This window comes from Pipistrellus hanaki (assembly GCF_964339955.1).
Source record: "Pipistrellus hanaki genome assembly, chromosome: 7".
In the NCBI taxonomy this organism is placed as follows: domain Eukaryota; kingdom Metazoa; phylum Chordata; class Mammalia; order Chiroptera; family Vespertilionidae; genus Pipistrellus; species Pipistrellus hanaki.
In genome coordinates, this window is record NC_140509.1 from 80080682 (window position 1) to 80107356 (window position 26675).

At 37.3% G+C, this 26675-nt stretch overlaps 1 protein-coding gene across 1 annotated transcript; it reads right to left on the minus strand.

Moving 5' to 3' along the window:
- Window positions 1-25136, minus strand: LATS1 (large tumor suppressor kinase 1). The gene is made up of 7 exons (XM_084890128.1): window positions 24764-25136; window positions 23789-23936; window positions 14776-16289; window positions 11292-11874; window positions 5808-5990; window positions 5530-5636; window positions 1-4191 (listed from the first exon to the last, which is right to left on the minus strand). Exons 1-7 carry the CDS (start codon window positions 25103-25105, stop codon window positions 3682-3684), a joined length of 3387 nt encoding a protein of 1128 aa, XP_084746254.1. The 5' UTR covers window positions 25106-25136; the 3' UTR covers window positions 1-3681.
- Window positions 25137-26675: the final 1539 nt, after the last annotated feature.

The following is a 26675-nucleotide window of genomic DNA, read 5'->3' on the forward strand; positions in this document are numbered from 1 at the left end:
TTGAAAGATTTTAATTTTGTTTTGTTTTTTATTATCCCAGCAAATGTTACACTAGATAAAATGATTGGGGAAATACAAATAGATTAATTAAAAACACAGACTGATTATTCATATCTACTACATTCAAAAGTATGCAAAACAATTTATATTGCAAAGCTGTAATTTCTTTTCCTAACAAAGCTTTATTTTATAAAATTGTAGTGTTGTACTGATTCAATTTTAATACAAAATACTTATATACACAATACAATATAAAAGTAAACTGTGGTACAGTGCCTTCCACGAAGGGATATATTAAGGCGCTTTACAAATATACTAATAGGTTGACCCACATTACTTTTTTAGATTAAAACAAATAGGCTATTGTTTCATTTTAAATACCAAATGGATTTTATTTTTGTTTATTAAAGAAATTATCTAAAAGTACCTTAGGTAACAGCAGCAGCAATATCTAAAAATCCTCCCATTGTATTTTCTAATTTCTAACATATTATTAAGTCAGAATAAAACATTTCCACTCACAGTTTTGCACTTTGCAACAGCAGAAGGTAATCACTTTTTTAAAAAGTCAATCTCAAAGTGACTTCTTAGTCATACATTCTATAGTTTCTATTACAAATAAGGTAGAAAAGATACAGCAATAGGGCCTGCCTTAGAATGTCACTGAACAATACATAACAGTATCTACAATTACATAATTATAGAACACTTTATAAATACTATTGATATGCATAAAAGTGTAAGTATAACAAAAACAGATTTTAACAAGTAGAAAATTTTTTTTAAAAGAAAACATGTATAACCAATGTTTTCATTCCATTTCAATTGAAAGCATATAGAATTTTGATGTTGTCATTTTTTGGTCAGGAAGCACCAGATTCTCTACTGGAAGAACTGGATATAGTTTGGGAGTAAGATAGCTAATCAGTATCTCCAAACTATTGAAACTACAGATACCAAAGGCTTGTACATGGCTTCAGAAAAACACAAAAAGTTAGGTAATTTGAAAATATAAAATTTGTAGTGTCTGTTATATTTGAGAAATAAGGGCAAACAGATTTTGTGGGGAAAGAGGGGAACGAGATAGCACCTTAGTTTTCCTATTACATACATTTAACAAAGTTGGTTTTGTACTGTACTACACCATAATAAAACAACTACATGGAAATTTAAATGTGACTGAAAAAGCCCAAGAGCAAGAGGGATGTCTTAAAATTTTGAGTACTGAGCTAAAAATTCTTGAACTATTTTATTTTTATAGAACTAATCAAATGTTCCATGAAATGCAGACCGTCACCTCATAGTGCATTTTCTTAAAATGGTCTGATTAGAAGTCCTTCGGAAATATTTGTCAAGTCTGTAGAGCCAACCATGTCAGTGCCCTTAAAAGGGTGTTTAAAATGTCTCAGTGCTGTACCAGGCATTCATAGGGTTACTTTATCACATGGTATAGACCTTTTCCATCACAAATCATCAATGTTTATACAAGATGTGCTAATCTGAACACTAACCAGTAAATTAAAAGCAAATTTCTTAGTTTAATATATCAGTGTTCTTATAGGACAGAGGTCTTTAACCAAGAGTTTATGATGTTTCAACATGTCCAGAGCCCCTAAAACTGCACACATTTTATGCATTGTGTTGATGTCCATTATTCTGGGAAGAGTCCACATGATTTCATCACATTTTCAAAAAATCAACATGATCCAGAAAGACCCATCCATTACATAGCGTGTTGTGCATTGGTTTTAAGCTGAGCTCTGAGAACTATCTATAGAAACATGAGAACTGTGAGCTAATCTTTGCCCTCCCCGGTTCAACTGAAATAGCTTTGAATTGATATGATTTCCATAAGCTTTCATATAAAAAAAGCTAAAAAGTCTGAAAATCACTAAAATTATGCCTCTTATGCACAATTATTGTTTTGATAAAATTCCTTATCAGTGGAGCTTAAGAAAAAGAAAATATAAATTTTACTAATATAAGAATAGAACCCTTTCCCCATCCTAAAAGATAAGTTAAATATAGTTTGGTATGAGAGCACAAGTCTCCTTGTAACCTAAGCCTATATAATAGGAATGTTGAAAAACATATTATTTAACCTTAAAATAGGTTAGGAGGACTTGAATTTCTACTAGGACCACTATGTAACTTTCTCTAATTACTAATGGCCCCTAAATTAAGAGTTAATGATTTTTTCATCAATCAATAGCCCATAGGGAAAATATTGCCAAATAGCCAGCTTTTCCTTTGCCAATAAACAATCCATGTATGCAGCACTGTGCTGAAAAGAGGAAACCTGCAATATTAGTGATGACATAATGAAAACTGTCACAATATAGAAAAAGTACCGTTCTAGTGAGTATCCATAATTTCTAATCAGTTTTATATGAAACTGAAATCTCTGCTTAGGATGGTGGAAATTACTTTTAAAATTTCAAAGCAAAGATATGGAAAACCTTAGCTTTTAGTATAAGAAATTCTGATTCATGGCAGCTTTGTTCCCCTTTTAAAACTGGAAGCAGCACAAACTGCAAATATTGGAATTTTTAATAAATAGATGCAAATAGACATGTAGTATATAAAATGAAAAGAGCAGCCCTCATACTTGATGAAAATATATATCCACAAATATAGTCAGGCTTCTTTTCTAACAATATTTTGATGTCTTTTCCAAGATAACAACGGATAGACTGCAGAAGAATATGCTTCTGTTAGTGGTTTTAATTTCAATAGCAAACTAATTTCTGAATATAAAGAAAGAAAACCAAAAAGTCTTCTAAGAGTAGTAATCTAAGATGTACAGGAATCTCCAGAACAAGAATTAAAAAAAAAAATTCAAGGACTGGTATTCTGTGACATAACCTTCTGACTGTAATCATGTAATACATCAACCCAAATAATAAAAAAATTTCATATAAGGCAAAAAACAAACAAACTAAAAAACCCACCTGAAAGCAGCATTAAAATTACCAATATGTAAAGAAAAACGGTAGTGCTTTGTTTCCTTTAATGACAGTAATTCTTGAGAAAGAAATGCTAGATTAAATATTCCACAGTGAGAAGTAAATGAAGTTTATCTATTTTTCCCTTCTGATGAGCATCCTGTTTCAACCCTGTCACCCTGCATTTCTTAGTTCCAAGACATGAATTATGCAAATTATCATTAGCCTAGGAACACTCACCACCATGATGGCTTAATTTCGATAGCTTATTTTGTACCAAAAACAAGGTTATGGGAGTGGGAAGGGAGGAGGGGGGACTTTGTAAATGTGGGGTATATTTCATATTTGGTTAAAGCAAAATAAAACTAAAACTGTCTTTCAAAAATTTTTCAAAAACTCTTGTCTTTTAAAATGATTTAACATATGTACAAATAGATACCAGGCTTCTCCTTTTAAACAAAGCATACTTTTTATTATTTTCAGTACTTTAAGTACCAGGAACTGACTATAATATTCAGTTCATAATTTACTTTACAATTTTTTTCTAAATTACTGATTATAAAGGCTGGAATAAATTAACATTTTAAAAGGATTTTCCATAATTTAGGAACATAAAATATTGTGCAGAGCACACACACAGCTCTGTCACATTTGCATAATTTTACACTCAGAGCCTAAAAACTCCCTGCATTTCAGGCCTTTTTGCAAATCCTCATTATAATGGTTTCCTAGTGTGTTAAACATACACTAGATCACGATTTTTGATCTCTGAGCCTGTGTGCTGATCATCTTCATCTGACTGTTGCCCTGAGCCTTGCGAATTAATATATTCATATTCAATAGGCTTTGGATAATTATATGGGTAGCCATTGTCATCAAAAAACCTCCTAAAGGTAAATTCATAAAAAGCATGTTCAGGGTGCTTTCCATTTTTATACCATCCGTTGAGAGTGTCATTCACATTTTCTTCCTCTTTATCATCACTCCATAATTTGTCAGGATCAACAGGATCAAAATTTGATGTATCAGTTGGGTGTGTGATTTTAGGAATATATGAAGCAGGTTGTTGTCTCAGGTCACTGGAGAAATCAATTGTTTTAAAAAATGGATGAGCTTTTATTTCATCAGCACCATTCTTGCCTAAGCGATCATCTGGTCCTCGGCAAAGTTTGATTATAAGATCAGAGGCTTCAGGACTCAATTTAGCTTGAGAAGGAATGTGAAGAGATGTTTGCCAGTTGATAACCTTTAAAGAATATTTTTAAAAATTAGAAGGGAAAAGATAATTAAGTCCAAAATTTTATACCAAAAGTCTTACCGAACTATTTGTAAATTTTTTAAAATATATTTTTTATTGATTTCCAAGAAGGTAGAAACATCAATGATGAGGGAGAATCCTCAGTGGGTCAAGCCTGCAACCAGGGCATGTGCCCTGACTGGGAACTAAACCCTTCAGCCTACAGGCCAATGCTCTATCCACTGAGAAAAACTGGCTAGGGTCTATTTGTAAAATTTTACAATAAATTGCATGGCATTTAACCTTCCTTACCTTTAATAATGAATCATTGGTGGGAAATAACCTTTCCTCTCATCCCCTCCTTTTCAGGCAACTTCATATTAGAAGACTCACTATAAGTTTTAGCACTACTTGTAGAAATGACTTTCTACTGTGCCTCCCTGTTCTATACATTTACTTGTATCATAATATCTCTAATATTCTGTGGTTCCTATTTATGCCTGTGTTCTCTACTACGGTATAAAATTCCATAAGGCTATGTATTTTTATTTGTCTTTGTATTTCCTAGTGCTTGGCAAATTGCCTGACACATAATAGATGTTCAGTAAATACTTATTATGGTTTCGCCGAAACCGGTTTGGCTCAGTGGATATAGCATTGGCCTGTAGACTGAAAAGTCCTGGGTTCGATTCCGGTCAAGGGTATGTACCTTGGTTGTGAGCACATCCCCAGTGGGGGGTGTGCAGGAGGCAGCTGATCAATGTTACTCTCACATCGATGTTTCTAACTCTCTCTCCCTCTCTATAAAAAATCAATAATATATATATATATATATATATATATATATATATATATATATATATATAAAAGCGAGCTGTAAAAAAATAAAATAAAAACTTTTTTTTAAAAAAGGTACTAAAGATTTTTATGAGAATGAAATATGAGTACAGTTTATAAATGAGGGAGAATATAAGAGTGTGATGAGGGGATGAAGGAGATTAGATAGAATCCATGGATAGAATCTTAGTGGGTTCCTATATCCTTTCAAGTTCATTCATTTAAAAAAATTTTAATTGATTTTAGAGAGAGTAAAAGGAGAGAAAGACATCAATTTGTTGTTCCACTTATTTATGTAGTCATTGGTTGACTCTTGTATATGCCCTGACCAGAGATCAAACCTGCTTGGCTTAATAGGACGATGCTCTAACCAAATGAGCTACCTGGCCAGGGCCAAGCTCGTTCTTTAATTCCAGAATAAGATGCTCTATATATCAGTAAAGAACTGATAAACATCTGTAATGTAAAGGACTTTGTGACAATTCTTGTGGTATAGATTCTACACCTTACCTTCATTTGTGTTTCTAATGGTGTTTGTGCCAAAAAAGGAGGCTGTCCCACCAACATTTCAAAAAGAATTACACCAACACTCCACCAATCACATAACTGTGTATAGCCTAAAATAAGATACCAAAGTTATAGTTACTTATAAGCACTTCAATTAATATAATCATAATATTAAGCCACCAATTATACTATAAAATTAACAATTTTATTATAAACCTAAACACTAAGCTCTATTCTAATCAAGTTTCAGCTGGAGATTGTTTATAAAACAAATATTTCACCTGTTCTTAACAACACTTCAGGTGCAATATAATTGGGAGTTCCAACCAAAGAATGTGCTAGACACCGCTGGTGCTGGCGTGCAGCTCTCCGTTCTAGTGGCTTCAGTCTATCTCCACATCGACAGTTAGAAGGGTCACCCCATTCATTACTGAAATCCATGCTATCTTGCCGTGAATGGTCACCTATAAAGTAAAAAGAAATAAAAGCAGTAAGAACAAGAGTAAACCATGAGTCTGTTTAATTTTTTAGCATCATGCTTTATAGTTAACAACACTCATCCCTTATGACAATGTATATCAGATCACTGATGGTGTTTATTAATGACTACAGCTAGTGATCAAATGTTACACTAAGAAAAATTAGCCCAAGATTCAGAAATGTATTCAATGTTAAATGATGACAAAGTCAGGAGTAGGCAGGATTAAGAATCTGTTAGTCGGACTGCTCCCCATTACTACTCTGGACAAAGTTCTAAACAAATTAGATAAGTGTTTCATTCATTCAACAAGTGACAATGATAAGAAAGACAGGGTTCTCTAAGGCAGCTTCTCTGTAGGGAAGAAACACAATAAACAAATATGTAAGAAACAGGGCTTTTGGTCAAGATGGCGGCATTGGTAAACAGTACTCCCACAACCACTTAAAAATTTATAACTGAAAGCCATCATTCAGAACCATCTGAAGTCTATCTGAATGAATAGGGCATTAAAGGAGCACATCAAGACTGGTAGGAGGGCCCTAACCGGTTTGGCTCAGTGGATAGAGTGTCAGCTGTGGACTCAAGGGCCCCAGGTTCAATTCCGGTCAAGGCATGTACCCTGATTGTGGGCACATACCCAGTAGGAGGTGTGCAGGAGGCAGCTGATCCATGTTTCTCTCTCATCGATGTTTCTCTCTATCCCTCTCTCTTCCTCTCTGTAAAAAAATCAATAAAATATATATTTTTAAAAAGACTGGTAGGAAGCGCAGAGATGTGAGGAGGACATCTCGGGAATCTTGCTGGTCCCACATCCATGTGTGGTAGTTTAAAATTGGGAGGGATATCTTGGCTTTAGAGGCTTCCCTGGAGTCACTGCCCCACACCAGGTCACTAGTATAAGGTTCCAGTACCGGGAAGAGAAACTGCCAGAAATTCTGGCTATAAAATCCAGCAGTGATTGTGGCTGAGTGACATGGAGACTGCAGAAGTCCTAGGCAGTTCCTCTTAAAGGACATAGCATGGGACTTACTCAGTCTCACTCCGAGGTCCAAAACTGGGCAGCAGCTTGAAAAGAATGTGGGACATTCAGGGAGGAATGGATTTGTCTTGAATCAGGTTAAGAGATGGAGGGGCAGTTTCCTCCCATACAGAGTGTTCCTTTGCTCAGTCCTCCCTACCATAAAGATGACAGGCTGCGCCATATTTGAATCTCCATCATACTAGCTTACACTTTTCGCCCCACCTGGTGATTCTGAGACCCCCACCCCTCCCTACTTACAAGCTCACCCAAGGCATTTCCAGAGGCTTTCCCATACAACTGGCCTCTCTTGCCTCATGCTTTGGACTTTCCTAAAATCTCTCAAACAGCAGCTGGCATCAGCGTGCCCAGTCTCTCTCAATAAATGGCCCCAGGCCCAGCACTAGCAGCAGCCTATCCTGGTTCACAGCTTGGCATCTCCTGGGCACCTCCAAGCTCAACACAAGTAGCAGCCATCTACAGATTGCTTTGTAGTTCATCCTGGGTGTCCCCAGGCACAGGCAGAGGCTGACTTTGCACCTCCTGGGAGACCTCAGAGCCAGTGCACCCAATGGTCAACTTCAACCATGCCACATTATAAACCTATCACATCCACAAGTAACAGATTCAAGAGGAGGACTCAGTGAGCCCCAAAGCTCCACTGAAGCAAGTCCTACTCCATAGGGTTGGCTCCTGCACAACAGCTCTTTCACTATAGTCACAGCTGGTCCACAGAGCTGATTGACCGAGGGGTAAATCCCTCCCAGTGACACCAACATCAATCAAAGCTCAACTACAATAAGACAGTGCACTTGGCTCACACAGGGGCACATCTGGAGTGCCCAGCTCAGGTGACTGGGGAGGCTGAGACATACCAGATTCTACCAAGTCTAGAGACATACCAGATTTACCTAATACAGGGAAACAACACAGGGAAGCAGCCAAAATGCAGAGACAAAGAAACAGGAGAATGAAAGAACAGGAGAAATCTCCAGAAAAAGAAAATGAAATGGAAGCAATAAAACTACCAGATACAAAGCAATGGTTACAAAGACGCTCAAGGAACTTATGAAAACTTCAAAGAACTTAGTAAGAATTTCAAAGAAGTTAGAATAGCAATAACATAAAAAAGGACCAGCCGAAACCGGTTTGGCTCAGTGGATAGAGCGTCAGCCTGAGGACTGAAGGGTCCCAGGTTCAATTCTGGTCAAGGGCATGTACCTTGGTTGTAGGCACATGCCCAGTAGTGTGCAGGAGGCAGCTAATTGACGTTTCTCTCTCATCGATGTTTCTCTCTCATCGATGTTTCTAACTCTCTGTCCCTCTCCCTTCCTCTCTGTAAAAAATCAATAAAATAAAAAATAAAAAAAAAAAAGGACCAGACAGAAATGACATGTATACTAATTGATATAAAGAATAATTTATAGGGGATCAACAGTAGAGCATGCCAAAATCAAAACAAGAGTTTTGTATACAAGGAAGCAAAGAACACCCAATCAGAACAGCAAAAAGAAAAAATGCCAAAATATGAAGATAGTGTAAGAAGTCTCTGGGATAACTTCAAGTGTACTGACATTCATATCATGGGAGTACTGGAAGAAGAGAGGGAGCAAGAAATCAAAAACCTATTTTTAAAAAGAATGACAGAAAATTTCCCTTAACCTGGTGAAAGAAATAGACATACAAGTCCAGGAAACCAACTGTCAGTTGGTTTCTCAACAGAAACTTTGTAGGCCAGAAGGAAATGGCAAGAAATATTCAAAGTAATGAAAAGCAAGGACCTACAACCAAAATTACTCTAGAAGGTCACAGGACTTTAGAACTGAAGGTCAGATAAAGACCAGGAAAAGCTAAAAGAGTTCATCACTACCAAACCAGTATTACATGATATGTTAAAGGATCTTCTTTAAGAAATGAAAGATAAAAAATATGAAAAATGGCCCTAGCTGGTTTGGCTCACTAAATAGAGCGTTGGCCTGCGGACTGAAGGGTCCCAGATTCGATTCTGGCCAGGAGCACATGCCTGGGTTTTGGGCTCAATCCCCAGTGAGGGTGTGCAGGAGGCAGCTCATCGGTGATTCTCTCTCATCGTTGATGTTTCTATCTCCTTCTCCTTCTTCCTCTCTGTCTGAAATCAATAAAAATGTATATTTTAAAAATTGATTTAAAAAAAGAAAAAGAAAATGGCAATAAATGCTTATCAACAATTGAATCTAAAAATCAAAATAAATGAACAAGGAATATAATGAACAAAATAAACTAATGAATAAAATAGAACCAGAGGCATGGAACATGGAACAGACTGACAAATCTAAGAGGGAAGGGAGAGAGGGGACAGGAAGAGATTAACCAAAGAACTTATAAACAAATATGCCTTACCTATTGGACACAGAAAATAGAGTGGTGAAGGCCTGGGAAGAGGCGGGAACTGGGTGGAAGAAAGCAATGGGGTGGAAAAAAAGGGGGACATCTATAACACTCTCAACAATAAAGGTTTAAAAATAAATTTTTTAAAAAAGGAAACATAGTGATGCATCCCATGTTGAGAATCAACTGGAGTGATGGGACAAATTGAAGTGACATATGTAAAAAACAAATAGGAATCAACCATTTAAAAACTAGGGCAAGGCATTCTATTACAGAAACAACAGTAACAGAGAAAAGACCAGTGTAATTAAAAAAGAGGAGAATGATAGGAAATGGAGTGGGAACCAGTGCACATGGATTTTGTAAACAAAAGATGTGGTTTTCCTTTTATTCCAAGTACAGTGAGAAGACATTGGAGAGTATGAAACAAACAAAAAATGATAAGATTTGATTTACATTTAAACCAATAATGGAGGACAAAAGTGAAAAGAAACCAGTTAAAAGGCTATTACCCCAAGTATATAGTTTAACATACAAGTTAAACTTGGTAACTGGGAAGGCTGAGCCCAATCACTGATGGTAATAGTGGTGATGGAGAAAATTTCACGATATATTTATAGGTGGAGTAGGCAGGACATACTGATGAATTACAAGTAGAGTGTATGGGGGAAAAAGAATCACGTAATGTTAACTTTGAAAGATCTATTAGAAATCCATGTGAAAGGGAGACACCATTTCTGGAGAGATCTGGAAGTCACTGACATGGAGATGGTAGTTAAAGTCATGATTAGATGATATCAGCTAGAAAAATATGTTTAAAATTAACCTAACTGTAATATTTGATTAAAACAATTTATATACTCTGAAGATTTTCAACCAGTAAACTGGAATAGAGGCTAAAAATCATATTTTTAAGATGAACCCCAAGTAATTCAGGTGAATCTGGAAGACATTATATTACATTAAGCTGAACGTTAAAGTAGGTTAGGCCGAAACCGGTTTGGCTCAGTGGATAGAGCGTCAGCCTGCGGACTGAAAGGTCCCAGGTTCGATTCCGGTCAAGGGTATGAACCTTGGGTTGCGGGCACATCCCCAGTAGAGGGAGTGCAAGAGGCAGCTGATTGATGTTTCTCTCACATCGATGTTTCTAACTCTCTATCCTTCTCCCTTCCTCTCTATAAAAAATTAATAAAATATATTTTTATATAAAAAATAAAGTAGGTTCAAGTGTCCCAGTTTCTATCCATTTACTGTCAATCTACTGTTATTCACAGAAGGCTAATATTACTTACCTCAGAGGATTGCTCTAAGCATTAAATTAGAATATATGTAAAGCACCTAGTCATAGTAAGTATTCAACAAATGTCAGATAGACTTACACTTCCATTAGCACTTGAAGGGATCTTGGTGAGGCACTGTGGTGTAGTAGAAATAACATGGGCCCTGTAATCAGACAAACCTGGGTTCAAAGCCTAGCCCTTACACTTATTTTCTGTGTGACCTTGGGCAAGTTACTTCATCTAATTCAGCTGTCGTTTCTTTATTCTGTCTTACTAGAGGCCTGGAGCACAAACTTGTGTACATGTAGGGTCCAGCTGGCCCATCTCCATGCGAACAATTAGGCTGGACCAACCGGGGGGAGGGGTTGAGGGCCGTTGGCCGGCCCCACCCCCAATCAGGATGTTGATGGCTGATTGGGGGCAGGGCCTGACAGGGCAGAGGTGGGGGGGGGGTGGGGGCAGCAATCAGGGACCAGATCAGGCTGGTTGGCTGCCACAGTGCATGTCATGGCCACTGGTCATTCTGGCCATTACACCTTTCCAGTTGCTGGGCTTTTATATATACCGATTGCATTAATAAATCATACTAATATATACAAACTTTTATGATTTTACTCACCACTCTGGTAGTACTTAGAATCATGTGTCCATCTGAAGCCAGTGCAGAGGCCAAAATCAGTCAATTTAATATGACCATCACGATCAATCAAAATGTTATCCGGTTTAATATCTCTATGAATAAAACCCATTTTATGAACACTTTCAACTGCACAGGTAAGTTCTGCAATGTAGAATCGTGCCAGATTTTCTGGAAAGATGCCCATTCTAATTAGTAGGCTCATCATATCACCCCCAGGAATGTAGTCCATTACAAAATATAAATTGTCCTTATCTTGGAATGAATAATATAGACGAACTACCCATTCATTGTCAGCTTCGGCCAGGATATCTCTCTCAGCTTTAACATGAGCAACCTGATTTCGAAGAAGAACATCTTTCTTTCGAAGAGTTTTTGTTGCATATAATGCCTTAGTATCTACTTTTCTTGCTAGACAGACTTCACCAAATGCTCCTATTCCTAGTGTCTTTATCTTCACAAACATAGACTTGTCCATTTTAGCCCTCTTAAGACGAATGTAATTAGACTCTTTTTGGCAAAGCATCTTTCTCATTTGATCCTGGGCTTCTTGAGACAATCCAACCTAGTAGGTAAATAAACTATATGTTAAATGAAGAATTATTCTCTATACAAAATATTAAGAAATAGCTTGGAAAAATTCAAGCATATATTTAAAGGTTAAGTGCATACTTTTTAATAAAGCATGTTAGAAATCTAAAATATATTTCAGAGAAAAATCAATTATCAAAAGTGCAACTTAAGGGATAGTTAAGAGGATATAAAAGGTGAGTATAAGATTCTACTGTGGAGAGCAAGAAGATGATACCAATAGTCAGCTTTCTACTCTCCTCTAATGTACTCAAAAAAATGTTCCCAATGTGCAATAACCAAACATCTGTTCACATGCATCCTCATCTATCATTTTATGCATATTCATTCCAAATTACATCATTACTTTGCCTTCATTATATTCTTCTCTTTGAAAATATCTGGTCCTCAAATACTCTTCCATTTTATCTTTCATGAAAAGAAATTCCATTTCAAGTTCATTCATTCTAGAAAATTAATGTATTAAGAACAGAAGAATATCTTCTCTAACCTAACTATTCATTAATAGTCTTTCCTTTATCTTTCTCAAAGCATTAGAATTAAGGGTAGGACTCACAGCCATAACTAACACAAAATGAAAAGAGTTTCTCCTACTTTATTTTTCTTTCCTATTTTGTTTTAAACTAACAACTTATATGGTTACAGGGTAGTTTGGAACATTTCAAAGAATAGGCCGAAACCGGTTTGGCTCAGTGGATAGAGCGTTAGCCTGCAGACTGAAGGGTCCCAGGTTTGATTCCGGTCAAGGGCATGTACCTTGGTTGCAGACACATCCCCAGTAGAGGGTGTGCAGGAGGCAGCTGATCGATGTTTCTCTTTCATCGATGTTTCTCTCTATCTCTCTCCCTTCCTCTCTATAAAAAAATCAATAAGATATATTTCTTAAAAAAAGAATAGTCAGTGTGACTTATTAAGATTATTTTACACAGGTAAAAACCTAAACCAACTTCTAACTAGATATGAAATACCTAGATTTAGAAGGAAAAGTTTATTTTTGGCTAGCTATTAACTAATGAAAAGTCTAATTCTAGAAATGTAAGAATAATTAAAATATAGCAACCTCATGCTTCTGTTAGGATGTGTATTTGCATGCAAAATATTTTAAGAAGGGTGGCATGCCGGTAGTATAGAACTGTTTCTCTTAAAATCTTACTTGCCTACACAGTAATGGAGGCTACAGAAGTCAGCAAAGCTTCCAACACCATAAAAGTTTAAATCAGCTATTAGTGAAAGTGAAGAGGAAAAAGGAAAAATAAACTAAGAAAATACATACAGACAGACTTTAGTAAGAAATCTTAAGAACTAAAATATGGATAAATCATATAACCATGGTATTTATATAACAAATTCAATTTGTAGCAGGAATTACAACACTGTGAAATCAGATTCAGAGAAATAATTTTTAAAAAATGGCTTTCTTAGATTGTGTGAGGAAATTTCATTAAAAATTTAAGCTTCTTGCCGAAGCCGGTTTGGCTCAGGGGTAGAGCGTCGGTCTGCGGACTGAAAGGTCCGGGGTTCGATTCCGGTCAAGGGCATGTACATTGGTTGCGGGCACATCCCCGGTGGGGGGTGTGCAGGAGGCAGCTGGTCGATGTTTCTCTCTCATCGACGTTTCTAGCTCTCTCCCTCCCTTCCTCTCTGTAAAAAATCACTAAAATATATATTTTTTAAAAATTTAAGCTTCTTGCTGAAACCAGTTTGGCTCAGTGGATAGAGCAGCGGCCTGTGGACTGAAAGGTCCCAGGTTGATTCCAGTCAAATGCATGTACCTTGGTTGCAGGCACATCACCAGTAGGGGGCGTAAAAGAGGCATCTAACAGATTCTCTCTCATAGATGTTTCTTACTCTATCCCCCTCTCTCTTCCTCTCTGTAAAAAAATCAATAAATTTTTTTTAAAAATTTTTTTAAACCTCTTGCGATAGATGCAAGATTAAGAGTCAAACCTTTGAACTATAAACACATGATAAAAATAATAGTACGCCGAAACCGGTTTGGCTCAGTGGTAGAGCGTCGGTCTGCGGACTGAAAGGTCCCGGGTTCGATTCCGGTCAAGGGCATGTACCTTGGTTGCGGGCACATCCCCGGTAGGGGGTGTGCAGGAGGCAGCTGGTCGATGTTTCTCTCTCATCGACATTTCTAGCTCTCTATCTTCCTCTCTTCCTCTCTGTAATAAATCAATAAAATATATTTAAAAAAATAATAATAATAGTACTACTATATCTAGTGAAGGCATCTATATGGAATCACGATAGAGATTAAATTTATTCTGATCTCCTTTTAAGTGGACTTTAATAATTTCAGCACATTTTTCCAGTACATTATAATAATGAAATTAGATGGGTAAATAACTGGAAGGATATGTCTCTGACACTTTCAAATAAGACCACAACCTGGTGAATAAAAACACAAGCTCAAAATTACTAAGTAAAGGGGGGCGTGGCAGGCTAAAAAGGCTCAATGGGGGGGAAAGGAACATATGTAATACTTTCAACAATAAAGATTTTTTTAAATTACTAATTAAAAATGAACTTTTCATAAATGTATCAAGAGATGAGCCCCAATTACTTAAAAAAAATTGTAAGAAAACATGTAAAACCTAAAAGATAACACGTTTCAATTTCCAATTACACCTAAACCATAAATTATATTTTTAACTTATTAGAAGAACTTTATTATAGGAATTCAGAGTAAATCTTAAAATACTAAAATGAAATGCTATAATTAAAATCTTTAATGTTTACTGACTTAAATAGCTGATAATATATTTAGCTACAAAAAAAACAAAGAAAAAGACTGAACCACCATATTTTAAAATAAACGCCAAGGAAATAGATGATCAAATATAAAAATGGACATTTTAAAAGATTTTACCCGCATCATTTCATTCTCTAATTGTTTTTTACGATGTAGACGTTGCTGATGAGATTTGAGAACATTTTCTACATGTTGCTCCATAAAGAATTTAAATGCCTGAGGAGAATAACTTTGAATACGAGATTCCCTTCGCTCTTCATCTTTCTTGTTTTTCCTAACGGTGATAGGTGAAGTTGTAATCTGTTTCTTTTCTTTATCCCCACTGTCAACATTTTCATAACTTTTTTCACCCTCATCTTCCTTGGGCCCAGGTGACTGGTCCTCTTTGTTAGATTTATTGATTGATTCATACGGAGAAACAGATGGGTTTTGGTGTAGCAGATGTTTGGGATAAGGTGGCGGCGGGCCTTGATAATTTGGAGCTTCAGCAACAGGTGACATAACCGTCATATTTGAAGTGGTACCCTCAGAAAAAGGGCTAGGTTGAACAGTTTGAATTGGCTGTGGTATCCAAGAAGGATGAGTAGGCGCTAAAGCAGTCTGTAGCTCTGGTTTTAATACGCGTATGCTTTTCACAGGTTGTTGGATTGGAGCTGGTGTAATTGCAGTGACTGTTGTGGCTGAAGGCTGGGAATTAGCAGCGTGACTTGTTCTGTTTCCTAGTGGGTTATTAAAAGAATTTGACCTCACTGGTATGTTAGGTTGCCATGTAGGGATTTCATGTCCAATGCTTGGGGATGACTGGGCTGGAGCTGAAGATGACTGAGGCCATGTTGTTTGAAGTCCAGGAACATTAATGTTATAAAGTTCCATATTATGACTATTTCTATTTGGCACCATCATAGATTGAGGAATATTTCCATTTGTATATGATGAAGGAGCCGCAGATCCCCCCGTTTGTAAAGCAGAAGGGCTTTGTCCATTACTAGCTGGGGTCAGAGGATACGGAGGGGGTGGCTGCCGAGTCACTGCACCAGCAGGGACATTTTGGTGTATCATAAAATCAGTTTGACCACTACCATTCTGAATTCCGGGTCTCCCTGGTGGGTAGTTAAATTTGTTAGAACTCTGCATGATGATTGGTTGTCTGCCAACAGGAACAGAACTAATGACTCTCTGTCCCTGATTAGGAGGATTCATTGGGGACATGTTCAAAGGAGGTGGAGGATAGCCCTCCTGCCAGGCTCCAGGTGGAACAGGAGAGATTCGAGAGATTACGTATTCCATATTCCCAGAATAGCGCTTTGTTTGAGAGTTTGGTTCCCACGAGGGGGGAGGTGGCGTTGTACCTCTTGGAGGAGGAGTCTGGCCTCTCGGGGGTGGCGGAGGAGTGACACTCCTTACTTGAGGAGGCGGTGGGGGGTTCACTCTCTGTCCGTTGCTAGGATGAGCTTGAGCAAATGCTGTGATACCAGATCCTGACAAAGGTTTTCCTACATCTGTTTGTGAGTTGGGACTTTCGGAACGATAGGCCCCACTTTCTCCTAGTGGTGGGCCATGTCTCTGAGGAACTAAGGATTCTTTAGAACCTTTCCAGCTTTGTCTGCGGTTAACTGATTGTTGCACACTCCCTATGATCATAAAACAGAGGGGGGAAAACATTTTTAACTTCTTATTTTTGAAAAATTTAGCTTGGAATTCTGACACTACTACATGATAATTCTCTTTCCAGTCATACAAATCAGGGAGGCGAAGGGGGGACTATGAGAACATCTGTCATAGAGTCAACAATAAAAAAAGAATTAGAAAAATCAAATTTCAGTAAGTGGTTTTATTTTTCCTTTTAATATTGTATTTTTGAGTAGGCAATATATTCTCATAATTCAAAATTCAAGGTACAAAGAAATACGCACTTCTGTCCATAGCCAACCAGTTTCCTTCCTTGAAGGTAACCAATCTCGTCAAATATTTTAAGGATACACAAGTAAACAGTATACTTCCTATATATAATATAGTGCCTTGCTCTTTTCATTAAAAAATTGAAGATTCTGCAGTAGCCAGTTTAGCTCAGTGTATAGAGCGTCGGCCTGTGAACTGAAAGGTTCGATTCCAGTTAACGGAACATGCCCGGGTTGTGGGCTCCATCCCCTGTGGGATTTGTAGGACGCAGCCGATCAATGATTCTCTCTCATCACTGCTGTTTCTATCTCTCTCTCTCCCTCTTCCTTTCTCTCTGAAATCAATAAAAGTGTATTTTTAAAAAATTGAAGATTCTGTATCAGTATATAAAGTGTTTCCTTACTTTTAAAAACGTTATCATTTTTTTTTACTGTATAAATATACCCAAATTTATTTAATCAGTTCCTTTTTTGATGGATATTAAGGCTGTTTCTAGTCTGTTTCTTAACAAAAAACAAAACAAAACAAAACAACAACAAAAAAAAGCCATGGGAAAAAAATTTCACTTCAGCTTCACAGATTTTGCTCAGTACACCAAGAGGTTGGTTGCTATAGCATGTGCCCAGCAGAGGGCGTGCAAGAGGCAGCCAATCTATGTTGATGTTTCTTTCTCTCCTCCTCCCTTCCTCTCTGTCTAAAATCAATAAAAACACATTTATTAAAAAATTTCATTTCATGCCCTAGCTAGTTTGGCTCAGTGGATACAACAGGGCCTTCAAAGTGAAGGGTCCCAAGTTCGATTCTGGTTGTGGGCTCAATCCCTAGTAGGGGACATGCAGGAGACAGCCGATCAATGATTCACATCAATATTTTAATCTCCCTTCCTCTCTGAAATCTTTTTTTTTTTTTTAAATAACATTAAAAATTTTTTCATTTTATAAACTATCAAAGTGGCATTAGTGAGCCAAACATGTCCATTTGTAATTTTGTTAGATACAATAACTAATTTTAAATACATTTCAATAAGGCTTTTGAAACAAACAAAAAACCCAGCAGGGAATTATTACACTAAATAAGGTATGGATTTTACAGAGTCTCTCTTTAATGGAATTTCCAAATAAATGAGTGGGCAAGAAAAAATATGTTATAAGAAAAGATACTTAAAATGGTCTGGTTACTTGGCAAAAGATATATATTTTATATATAAAGAAAGTTGTATAAAAATAATATAAATTAATACAATCCAGAATAATTAAACATTTAAGTGTTAAAGATGAGGAAAAAAGACAAATACTAGGAAAAAACAAGTGATCACTGAATAACATTAGGATACCTCTTTGCAAGGTCTTTCCAAGTCTGACAAAGGTAGCGAGCATACAGTAAAATACTAACAGATGTAAACATATAAAGCACTTATCACCATTAAAACAAAATAAAACAAACAGAAACATCCACAAATTTGAAAAGTTCTCATCCTGGGAGAAAACATATCTAATAACACGTGAGAAAAAAGTAGTAAATGATCCGAATGTAGTTTATTTCATGTAGGCTGGCCAGCATCGTGGGTCCATGACTTCAGGAGAAGTCATCACTCTGGGCAAGCTAGGTAAGTCCTGTGGCCACCTTCCTTAGATAACCAGCTGAGACTAAACATACACCACTCACAAGGCGTTTACCAATCAAAATGTAAGACACTGCAACCCTCAAATAGACTGCCATCCCTGCTATTCTAATTTTCTGCCACACAACTGCCTTCTAGACATGTTCTGCTTTACAACCACCAAATGCTCCTACATCCCCAAGCTCTGCTCCAAGCTTTCCTACCACTCCTTACAGCTGGTTATCTTCTGCTGACACTCCTTTCAGCCCTCTGCAATTAAAGTTTCCATTAAAAGTAAATTGGCTAAAATGTGGAATTCTACGTCTTTGCTCTCCAATTATGCTTCCAAATCATCACTTTCATTTATATATATATATATTTTTTTAATCCAGCTTTTTGGAAATCCATGCCACCTAGGAGGCCAAGTTCATTTCTCTTAATGAACTCTTGCTTGTTTGTCCCCAATCACCCATAACTTTGGTCTACACTACGCCTTGCCAACATTCCATATCATCCACATGGACAAATCATCCATAATCCTCACCTCTGTTTCTCCATTCAAACTCAAATATCACTCCCAAGATCACATTTCTAATTTTGATACCATCCATATGTTTCTTTCTCAAAATCAGTAATTTAAGGTATATACTCTAAGTTCTGTTTATTCCCACTACAAATGTTCTTCAACCTCATCAAGACCTATTAACCTCCTACATTTTTCCTTTTTTAAAATATATTTTTATCGATTTCAGAGAGGAAGGTAAAGGGAGAGAGCAAAAGAAACATCAATGATGAAAGAAAATCATCGATTGGCTGCCTCTTGCACGCCCCCACTAGGGATCGAGCCTGCAATCCAAGCATGTGCCCTGCTGACCGGGAAGTCTGAGAGTAATGAAGCCAGTAATAAAGGAGAGGAGTTTGGAAGGAATGAGAAGCCACTAAAGACAGAGAAAGAATGTGCTCTGATTAAGAAATTAAATTACCCTTTGGCAATATCCTGAACTCCCTTTATCTCTTACTTATTTTGTACTTGTTTAGTAAAGCTCCAGTTATAAATTATTCCTGCTAGAGAAGGTGATGTTAAGAGCAGATTGATTCTACAATAAATTCATGATCAGCATCAACTAAAAGTCTCAGCACTGCCAGGAAATCCTAATATTTCCTTTTGTCTCCGCCATGACTCTTGCCAGTCTCCTCAAATCGCCTGCCCCATTCCTCTCCCATCACTCTTAGCAGATGATATGATTTTTCTACTTCAGAGAAAACGGAAGACATTGGAAAGTAATTCCGTTATCTTACCTACATAACCTAAGCCAATTTGCCCATTAGAGCAAGAGGATTGTTTCGCTTCCTTTGTCAAGCTAATAAGCTCTCATGCTTTGGATCCTTTCTTCTGGATTCTCAAGAATCTTACTTGATTCTTCTCTCTTGAACATTTAATGTCTTTTTAATATATATATTTATTGATTTCAGGGAGAGAGATACAAACATCAATGAGAGGGAATCATTGATTGGCTGCCTCCTGCACATCCTCACTGGGGACTGAGCCCACACCCAGGCATGTGCCCTGACCGGGAATCAAACTGTGACCTCCTGATTCGTAGGTTGACACTCAGCTACTGAGTCAGGTCAGTCAGGCTTATATACTTAATTTCATGCTCTTAACTAGAATCTTGTAATTATCTTTTAAACTTGCCTAAGTCTTTGGTACTAAGAAAAATAATAAGGCTCTCCATCCACTCCAATATAGACCACTTCCTCAAAGACTTATTTGGTGCTGGTTCACAAATTGATATTGACATGATAGAAGATAAGTATGGAAGCTGAGAATAAGAATTTAGAGACTTACAGAAATTTGACAAAGTAATTTTATGCTGTTAAAATGTGGTAATGAAATATTTGGATTTATATTTGGTGTGTCATTTAAATTTAAAATTTTCTAATAATTCATTGGTAATGTATTTTATAAAATTACTAATCCATAATAAATTAAAAATGAACAAATAAAAAGATCTTCATCACAGATAGGAAGCACTATTCTTGCTAATGTCCTCACTCTCTTCATAGAAAAATTTTCAATTTGTTTATACTTGAGTTTTTACTTCATATCCATTTATTACTCAACTCACAACAATTTGAATTATGCTCCTATGACTAAACAAAAATAAGTTACTCATGTCTTATGAGCTGCATTATGCCCCCTAAAATTCAGTAAGTTCTGGTAAGCCTTAATCAAGTATGACTGGGAACTTATGAGGAAATCTGGACACATAGAAAGGCACCAGACACATGTGTATGCAGAGGGACGACCATGAAAAGACCCAGTAAAGATGGTCATCTGCAAACCATGGAAGGAGAAACCCAATCTGCTGTCTCTGTGACCTCGGACTTCTGGCCTCCAGAACTGTTAGAGAATATATCTATTATTTAAGCCACCCAGTCTTTGGTATTTTGATATAACAGTCCTAGCAAACTAATATACCACGTCATTAAAGTCAACAAGGTACTTCCTAGTTCTCACCTTGGTCAACCTCTTTCCCTCCTCCCCCTTCTTTAACATGCTCTTCTGTAGGATTTCCAGATACCTGAAACCATATTGGTTTTTTAGCTCCTTTTTAGCTAAATTTTCTGTCTTCTTTGCAGGCTTATCCTCTCCTATCAGCTACAAAGCAGTAAGCTTGGTTATAGTCCATATTGTCACTTTTGTCTGTTACATCCTTTAGGTGACCTATGTAAGGCTAATACAAAAAAATGTATCTAACTAGCTTCCTACTGACATCTTCACTTTGAGCTTAACTCAAACTCACGTCTACAACCAGACTTATGCATGATCTTTCTCCCCAAATCCTGTTTTCTCTTAGTATTCTCTTTCATAATGTAGTGTATCACCATCCCCTCCGTTTTCCACACCGAAAGCCTAAGAGTCATCCCTCTCTAGCATCATCGCCCATATGCAATCACCAATCCTTGTCACCAATACTCTTCCCATGTCTCTTACTTCATTCACTTTTCTCCACTGCCCAGTCCAGAATACCTCCATTTCCTGTAAACAGTCTCTTATCAAATCTATCCAGATACCATCTCTTGCTGTCTCTAATCTGTTCTTCCGTCCCCTGCAGCCATGTTTTAAAAATACAAATTTAATCTTGTCATCACCCTACTTGAAATGTTTCCTTAACTGCTTACTGCTCTTATGATAAAATCAATACAGTCCTTCTCCAGTCCTATCTCATACTTTTGTTGTCAGTGCTATAACCACTTTCTTCCAATGTGGTATCAAAACCTGTCAAAGAGGCCAAGCATTAGGGTATTCTTCCTCACTAAAGTCATTCCCTTGTCTTTCTTCAGATATTGGTTCTATTATTAGTTTCACAGGAAGGTTTTCTCTTATCTCCTTGATTACATTAAAAAAAAAAAGATCACTCTATTATAAGAGTCCACAGTGCCATGGAACTCTCTCTCCCCTCTTCATTCACACTTTTGCAATTACTAGCGGCCCAGTGAGTGAAAATTCATGCACAGTAGGGAGGTTCCTCAGCCCGGCCTGCCCCCTCTCAGTCTGGGAGCCCTCAGGGTAGGGAGGCAACCTGGCGATCAGGGGAAAGGGACGCCCCATCACACCCCTGCTGCTGCCACTGCTGGCAGGACAAGCCTCAGGTGGCCCTGGGAGGAGGCTTGCCCGTGCGTCGGCCGGCCCTGGGCAGTTGGGGGTTGAGGGGACTCTAGAGGCAAGTGCGAGGAGCAGCCGGACCCGCCTGGGGGCACACGGGGCTAAGGGGAGTGGGCAATGCCATCTTGTGGCTGTGGGTGCCACTATCTTTGTGAGGGCAATTATGGTCAATGAGCATATTCCCTCTATCAGATAGGATAATTCCACATGTATTTGATCTTCCTTACTAGAATGGCAACTTCATAAAAGGGCAAGATCTTTATACCCAATGCCCAGCAAATGGCATGAAACAGTTGTTAATCAATAAAAATGTGCTGAATGAGAGAAAAATTGAATAATAAGGCCTCTTATCTATCTACCTATATATCTAACCAGCAGCCAACCTCCTCAGCCCCTCCCTCCAGCCAACCCATCCCTGATCAGGCCCCAATCAGGACATGCCGGCCAGCTAACCTCCTGCCATCTCCTCCTCCTGAAAGGGGCTGGGCCTGCCAGACCCCACCTGTGCATGAATTCATGCACTGGACCTCTAGTAAATTAGTACAAAAACACACAAGATTAACAAAGAATTAAAATGCCAATACAAAAATAACGTATAAACAATGTAAAATGAGATAGTATTTCCACAGCCATTAAATATACAAAAATGAGCCCTGACTGGTTTGGCTCAGTGAATAGAGCCTCAGCCTGTGGACTAAAGAGTCGCAGGTTCAATTCCAGTCAAGGGCATGTACCTTGGTTGCAGGCACATCCCCAGTGGGAGGTTGTACAGGAGGCAGCTGATAGATGTTTCTCTCTCATCAATGTTTCTAACTCTCTTTCTCTCTCCCTTCCTCTCTGTAAAAAAAATCAGTAAAATACATTTAATAAATACATACATACATAAATAAACATACTGCCCTGCCAGTGTGGCTCAGTGGTTAAGTGTTGACCTATGAACCAGTAGGTCATGGTTCAATTCCCAATCAGGGAACAATGCCCAGGTTTTGGGTTTGATCCCCAGTGAGGGGTGTGCAGGAGGCAGCCAATCAATGATTCTCTCTCTACATTGTTTCTATCTATCCCTCCTTTTCTCTGAAATCAATAAAGATATATTAAAAAACAAAACAAAACAACAACAACAAATCCTCTATTTGAATAAAACGATTTGGATGGCCCATGGAGTTCATATTCTTTTTCAAAATATAATACCTAAGATTTACAATTATAGGAATTCTCATATTAAACTGATTGGGAAAATATAAGTTGGTAACATCTTTCTGACAGCAAAATCTAAGAGAAGCCTTAAATTTCTGCAAGTTTTAAAAAATTTAACAAAATCACCAGGAATGTACAAATATTTAGGAACAATGCATTTATAATGGGAAAAAAGATAAATGTCAAAATTGAGAGACTGGTTAAATAAAATATGTGATAAATCTATTTTAATGTATCTGTTAAAATCATTCCATTTAATAACAATGAATGTTATGCATGGTATATTAAATGAATGAAGGTTTCAGTATGATCCATTTTTTGCTTAAACAAAAGAATCAATATGCACATGTATAAACCAACCCAAGTTTTCCACAGGAAAAAAGACTAAGAAACAAAACACAACAAAATCTTGTGGGTATAAATAGTGTTTTCTTTTTGCTTAATATTTTCTAAATGTTCTATGATAAACATGTTTTTACTCTTAGAATAAAAAATAGTTTGAACTATATCTGTGGTTAAAAGGAATATTTCAGTTGCAATGTAACTAATTTAGTTCTTAATTACTGCTGCCTATCAGAATTACCTATGGAACTTTAGGGCCATGCTCTCATTCATTTTGGTCTAGTGAACACTGTAACATTGTTATCCTAACTTGAGACTTTCTCTTACTGTGATGCTTTTACCAACTTCTGAAACTAAAGACTTGATATATTTTAAGACAATGCTACAAAATAAAAGAGTAGGGGAAAAGTTTGATTAATCACCTGGTTTCAAACTGGCATTAATAGGTCTGGCAGCTGCTGTAACCATCTGTTCCCGTCGAGGATCTTGGTAACTCATTTTACTAATGAATTCAATTGCAGCTTCTATACTTCTGTTATTAGTTTTCTGAAGAGCTTGTATAACCATATCCTGACATGAAATTAAAAAAAGAAACAAAATTTAAATCTTATAATTAATAAGAGGGAAAGAGCACTATGAGTTCCACTAAAAAATCCAATTATGAAGAACAGGACTCCAAATCATAATATTCATGTCCTATTTGTAAAACTACTATAAAAATCGATACATTTTCAAATTACTAAAGAAAACAAAACAAACCATCAAATCCTCCAACTATTTAATATTTTCACCTCGATGTAACAATTAGTTGGGTTTTATTTTCTAGGCTTAACTTCTTCCAGGTAAAATCATAGCAATATAATTCTGATTACTTCTCATTCTTTTTTTTTTCTTTTTTTTTAGTATTTAAAGAGAGAGAAAGGGAAAGAGAAACATTGATGTGGTGCCATTCCCCTAGTCGTGTTCTCCCCCACCCCCCACGCCCCAATCAGGAATCGAGCCTGCAACCCAGGCATGTGCCTGACCAGCAACCTTTTGGTGCCCGGGATGACACCCAACCGAGCCACACCAGCCAGGGCTATTTCCCATTCTTTCTTTTTTTTACTTTTTTATTAATTTTTTTTATTGATTTCAGAAAGAAGAGAGGGAAAGACAGAAACATCAATGATGCGAATCATTGATCAGCTGCCTCCTGCATGCCCCCTAGCCCCACAATGGGATCGAGTCCATAACCTGAGCATATGCCTCCACCAGGAATCAAACTGTGAAATTGTGAACATTCCACGCTAATACAATACACAAATTTGTATACATATTAAAAGAAACATTTAGGCAGGAAGTCACTAAAAATGTGTAATGTAAGAAACATCCTTTCTTTTGTTTTTAAAAGTTCTTACCTCATCAAATCCAGCAGCTTGTAAATCTTGCAGCATTTGTGGATTAACCTCTAGAGTACTCCGACTTGTTTCATTTGCGAATGGTTGTAGCGAGTTTCGAATTTCCAGCAAGGCTTTATGATGAGTCCCAAATTTGGGTGGATTTCTGACTTGTCGAGGATCTTCAATTGACGTTTTACTTATGTTATGCTCAGCCTTTGCAGCATCGGATGGTTTGGATAAATTCCTAAGGGATTCCCGAATTTCTTGCAACATTTGCCGGCTGCTGCCAGTATAGTTACTGGCAGGAAAGGTCTTAGGCCTCATTTGTCTATATCCTTCTGGCTTTTCACTTCTCTTCATGAAAACATCTATATGTATAATCCACACAAAGTACTGTAAGGGCCACTCGACAGATTCAGAGCCTTCTCTTGAGCAAAACTGAAGAAGGTCCTTTGCAGAAGTACCCAGGAATGTCAAACTTCTTTACAATTTAGATAATTAACCCTGTAAAAGAAAAATAAGTAAAAGCTATAAAGTGATTTACTGATAAAGCAATACCCTGAATAGGGAAGGTGGGGGGAAGGGAAGACACACTGATTTAGGAGGTGGAGTCCTAGGTTATAGTTCTGGCTCTATTATGGATTACTGCATGCTCAAGACAAATTTAGTTAACTTCTCCATGCCTAGGTCTTAATCTATAAGGTTACATAAAGTAGGTTATAATGATAAAAAATGATTTTAAGAGTGCTTTAGGACCGTAGCCAGTTTGGTTCAGGCTGATGTGGCTCAGCTGGTTGGAGTGTCATCCCATACGCCTAAAAGTCGAAATTCCCGGTCCCGGCACATACCCAGGTTTCAGGTTCAATCCCAGTTGGCACATACGAGAGACAACTGATTGATGTTTCTCTCTCTTTCTCTTTCTCTCTCTCTCTTTCTCTCTCTCTCTCTCAAAATCAATAAACATGTCCTTGGCTGAGGATTAGTTTATATAAAAAATATAACTCACCCAGATGAGTTAACAGATTAAGAGGTAAGGTGGCCTGCCTAGGGTCATGTAGCCAGTAGGAGATCATACTAGGAATCGACTCCACACATCCTGAACCAGCCCAGTGTTGTTCTCATTATTCCTACATTTTGAGTTTCCTAAAAACAGGGATTAAGACTCTCCATCTCTTTGAAGGGTACAAATATTGGATAGAGTGAATAGACAAAACTTCCATTTCTTTAAACATTCAAACCTTCATCAATTATGCAGATATCAATAAATCCAAACAAATATAGTTGATATTTTGTCCAACTTAGGAAAAAATAGGTATCACGACCTAAAGAGATTTTGGAGGTTACCTTGGGTTGAATTAGGTTTATAAGAATTATGGCCTGCCGGGACCGGTTTGGCTCAATGGATAGAGCGTCGGCTTGGGGACTGAAGGGACCTGGGTTCGATTCCGGTCAAGGGCATGTACCTTGGTTGCGGGCATATTCCCAGTGGGGGGTGTGCAGGAGGCAGCTGATCAATGACTCTCTCTCATTGATGTTTCTGACTCTCTATCTCTCTCCCTTCCTCTCTGTACAAAAATCAATAAAATATATTTTTAAAAAAAAGAATTATGGCCTATCTCAGTTATGAGACTAGCAACAGTCATATGTACTGTTTCTTTCTTTGCAGCATAGTCTTAGTTGTTTAGTCAGCAATATTTAAGAATCTCTGCATAATGTGGCATTTCTTTCAATTAGCTTTCTAAGAATTAACTAATCAAAAGTGAAGAGAATCACTAATTTACCTTCATGTTGAAAAATTACTGCCATTTCTACTCAATAAAAAAGTTGTTCAATGACTAAGTAGTAATGTTGTGGTTTACAAAAACCCTCCACTAATCTTAACATTGAGAATGAAAACTAACCAGAGTTGGAACGATTCCAAGGCTATGTT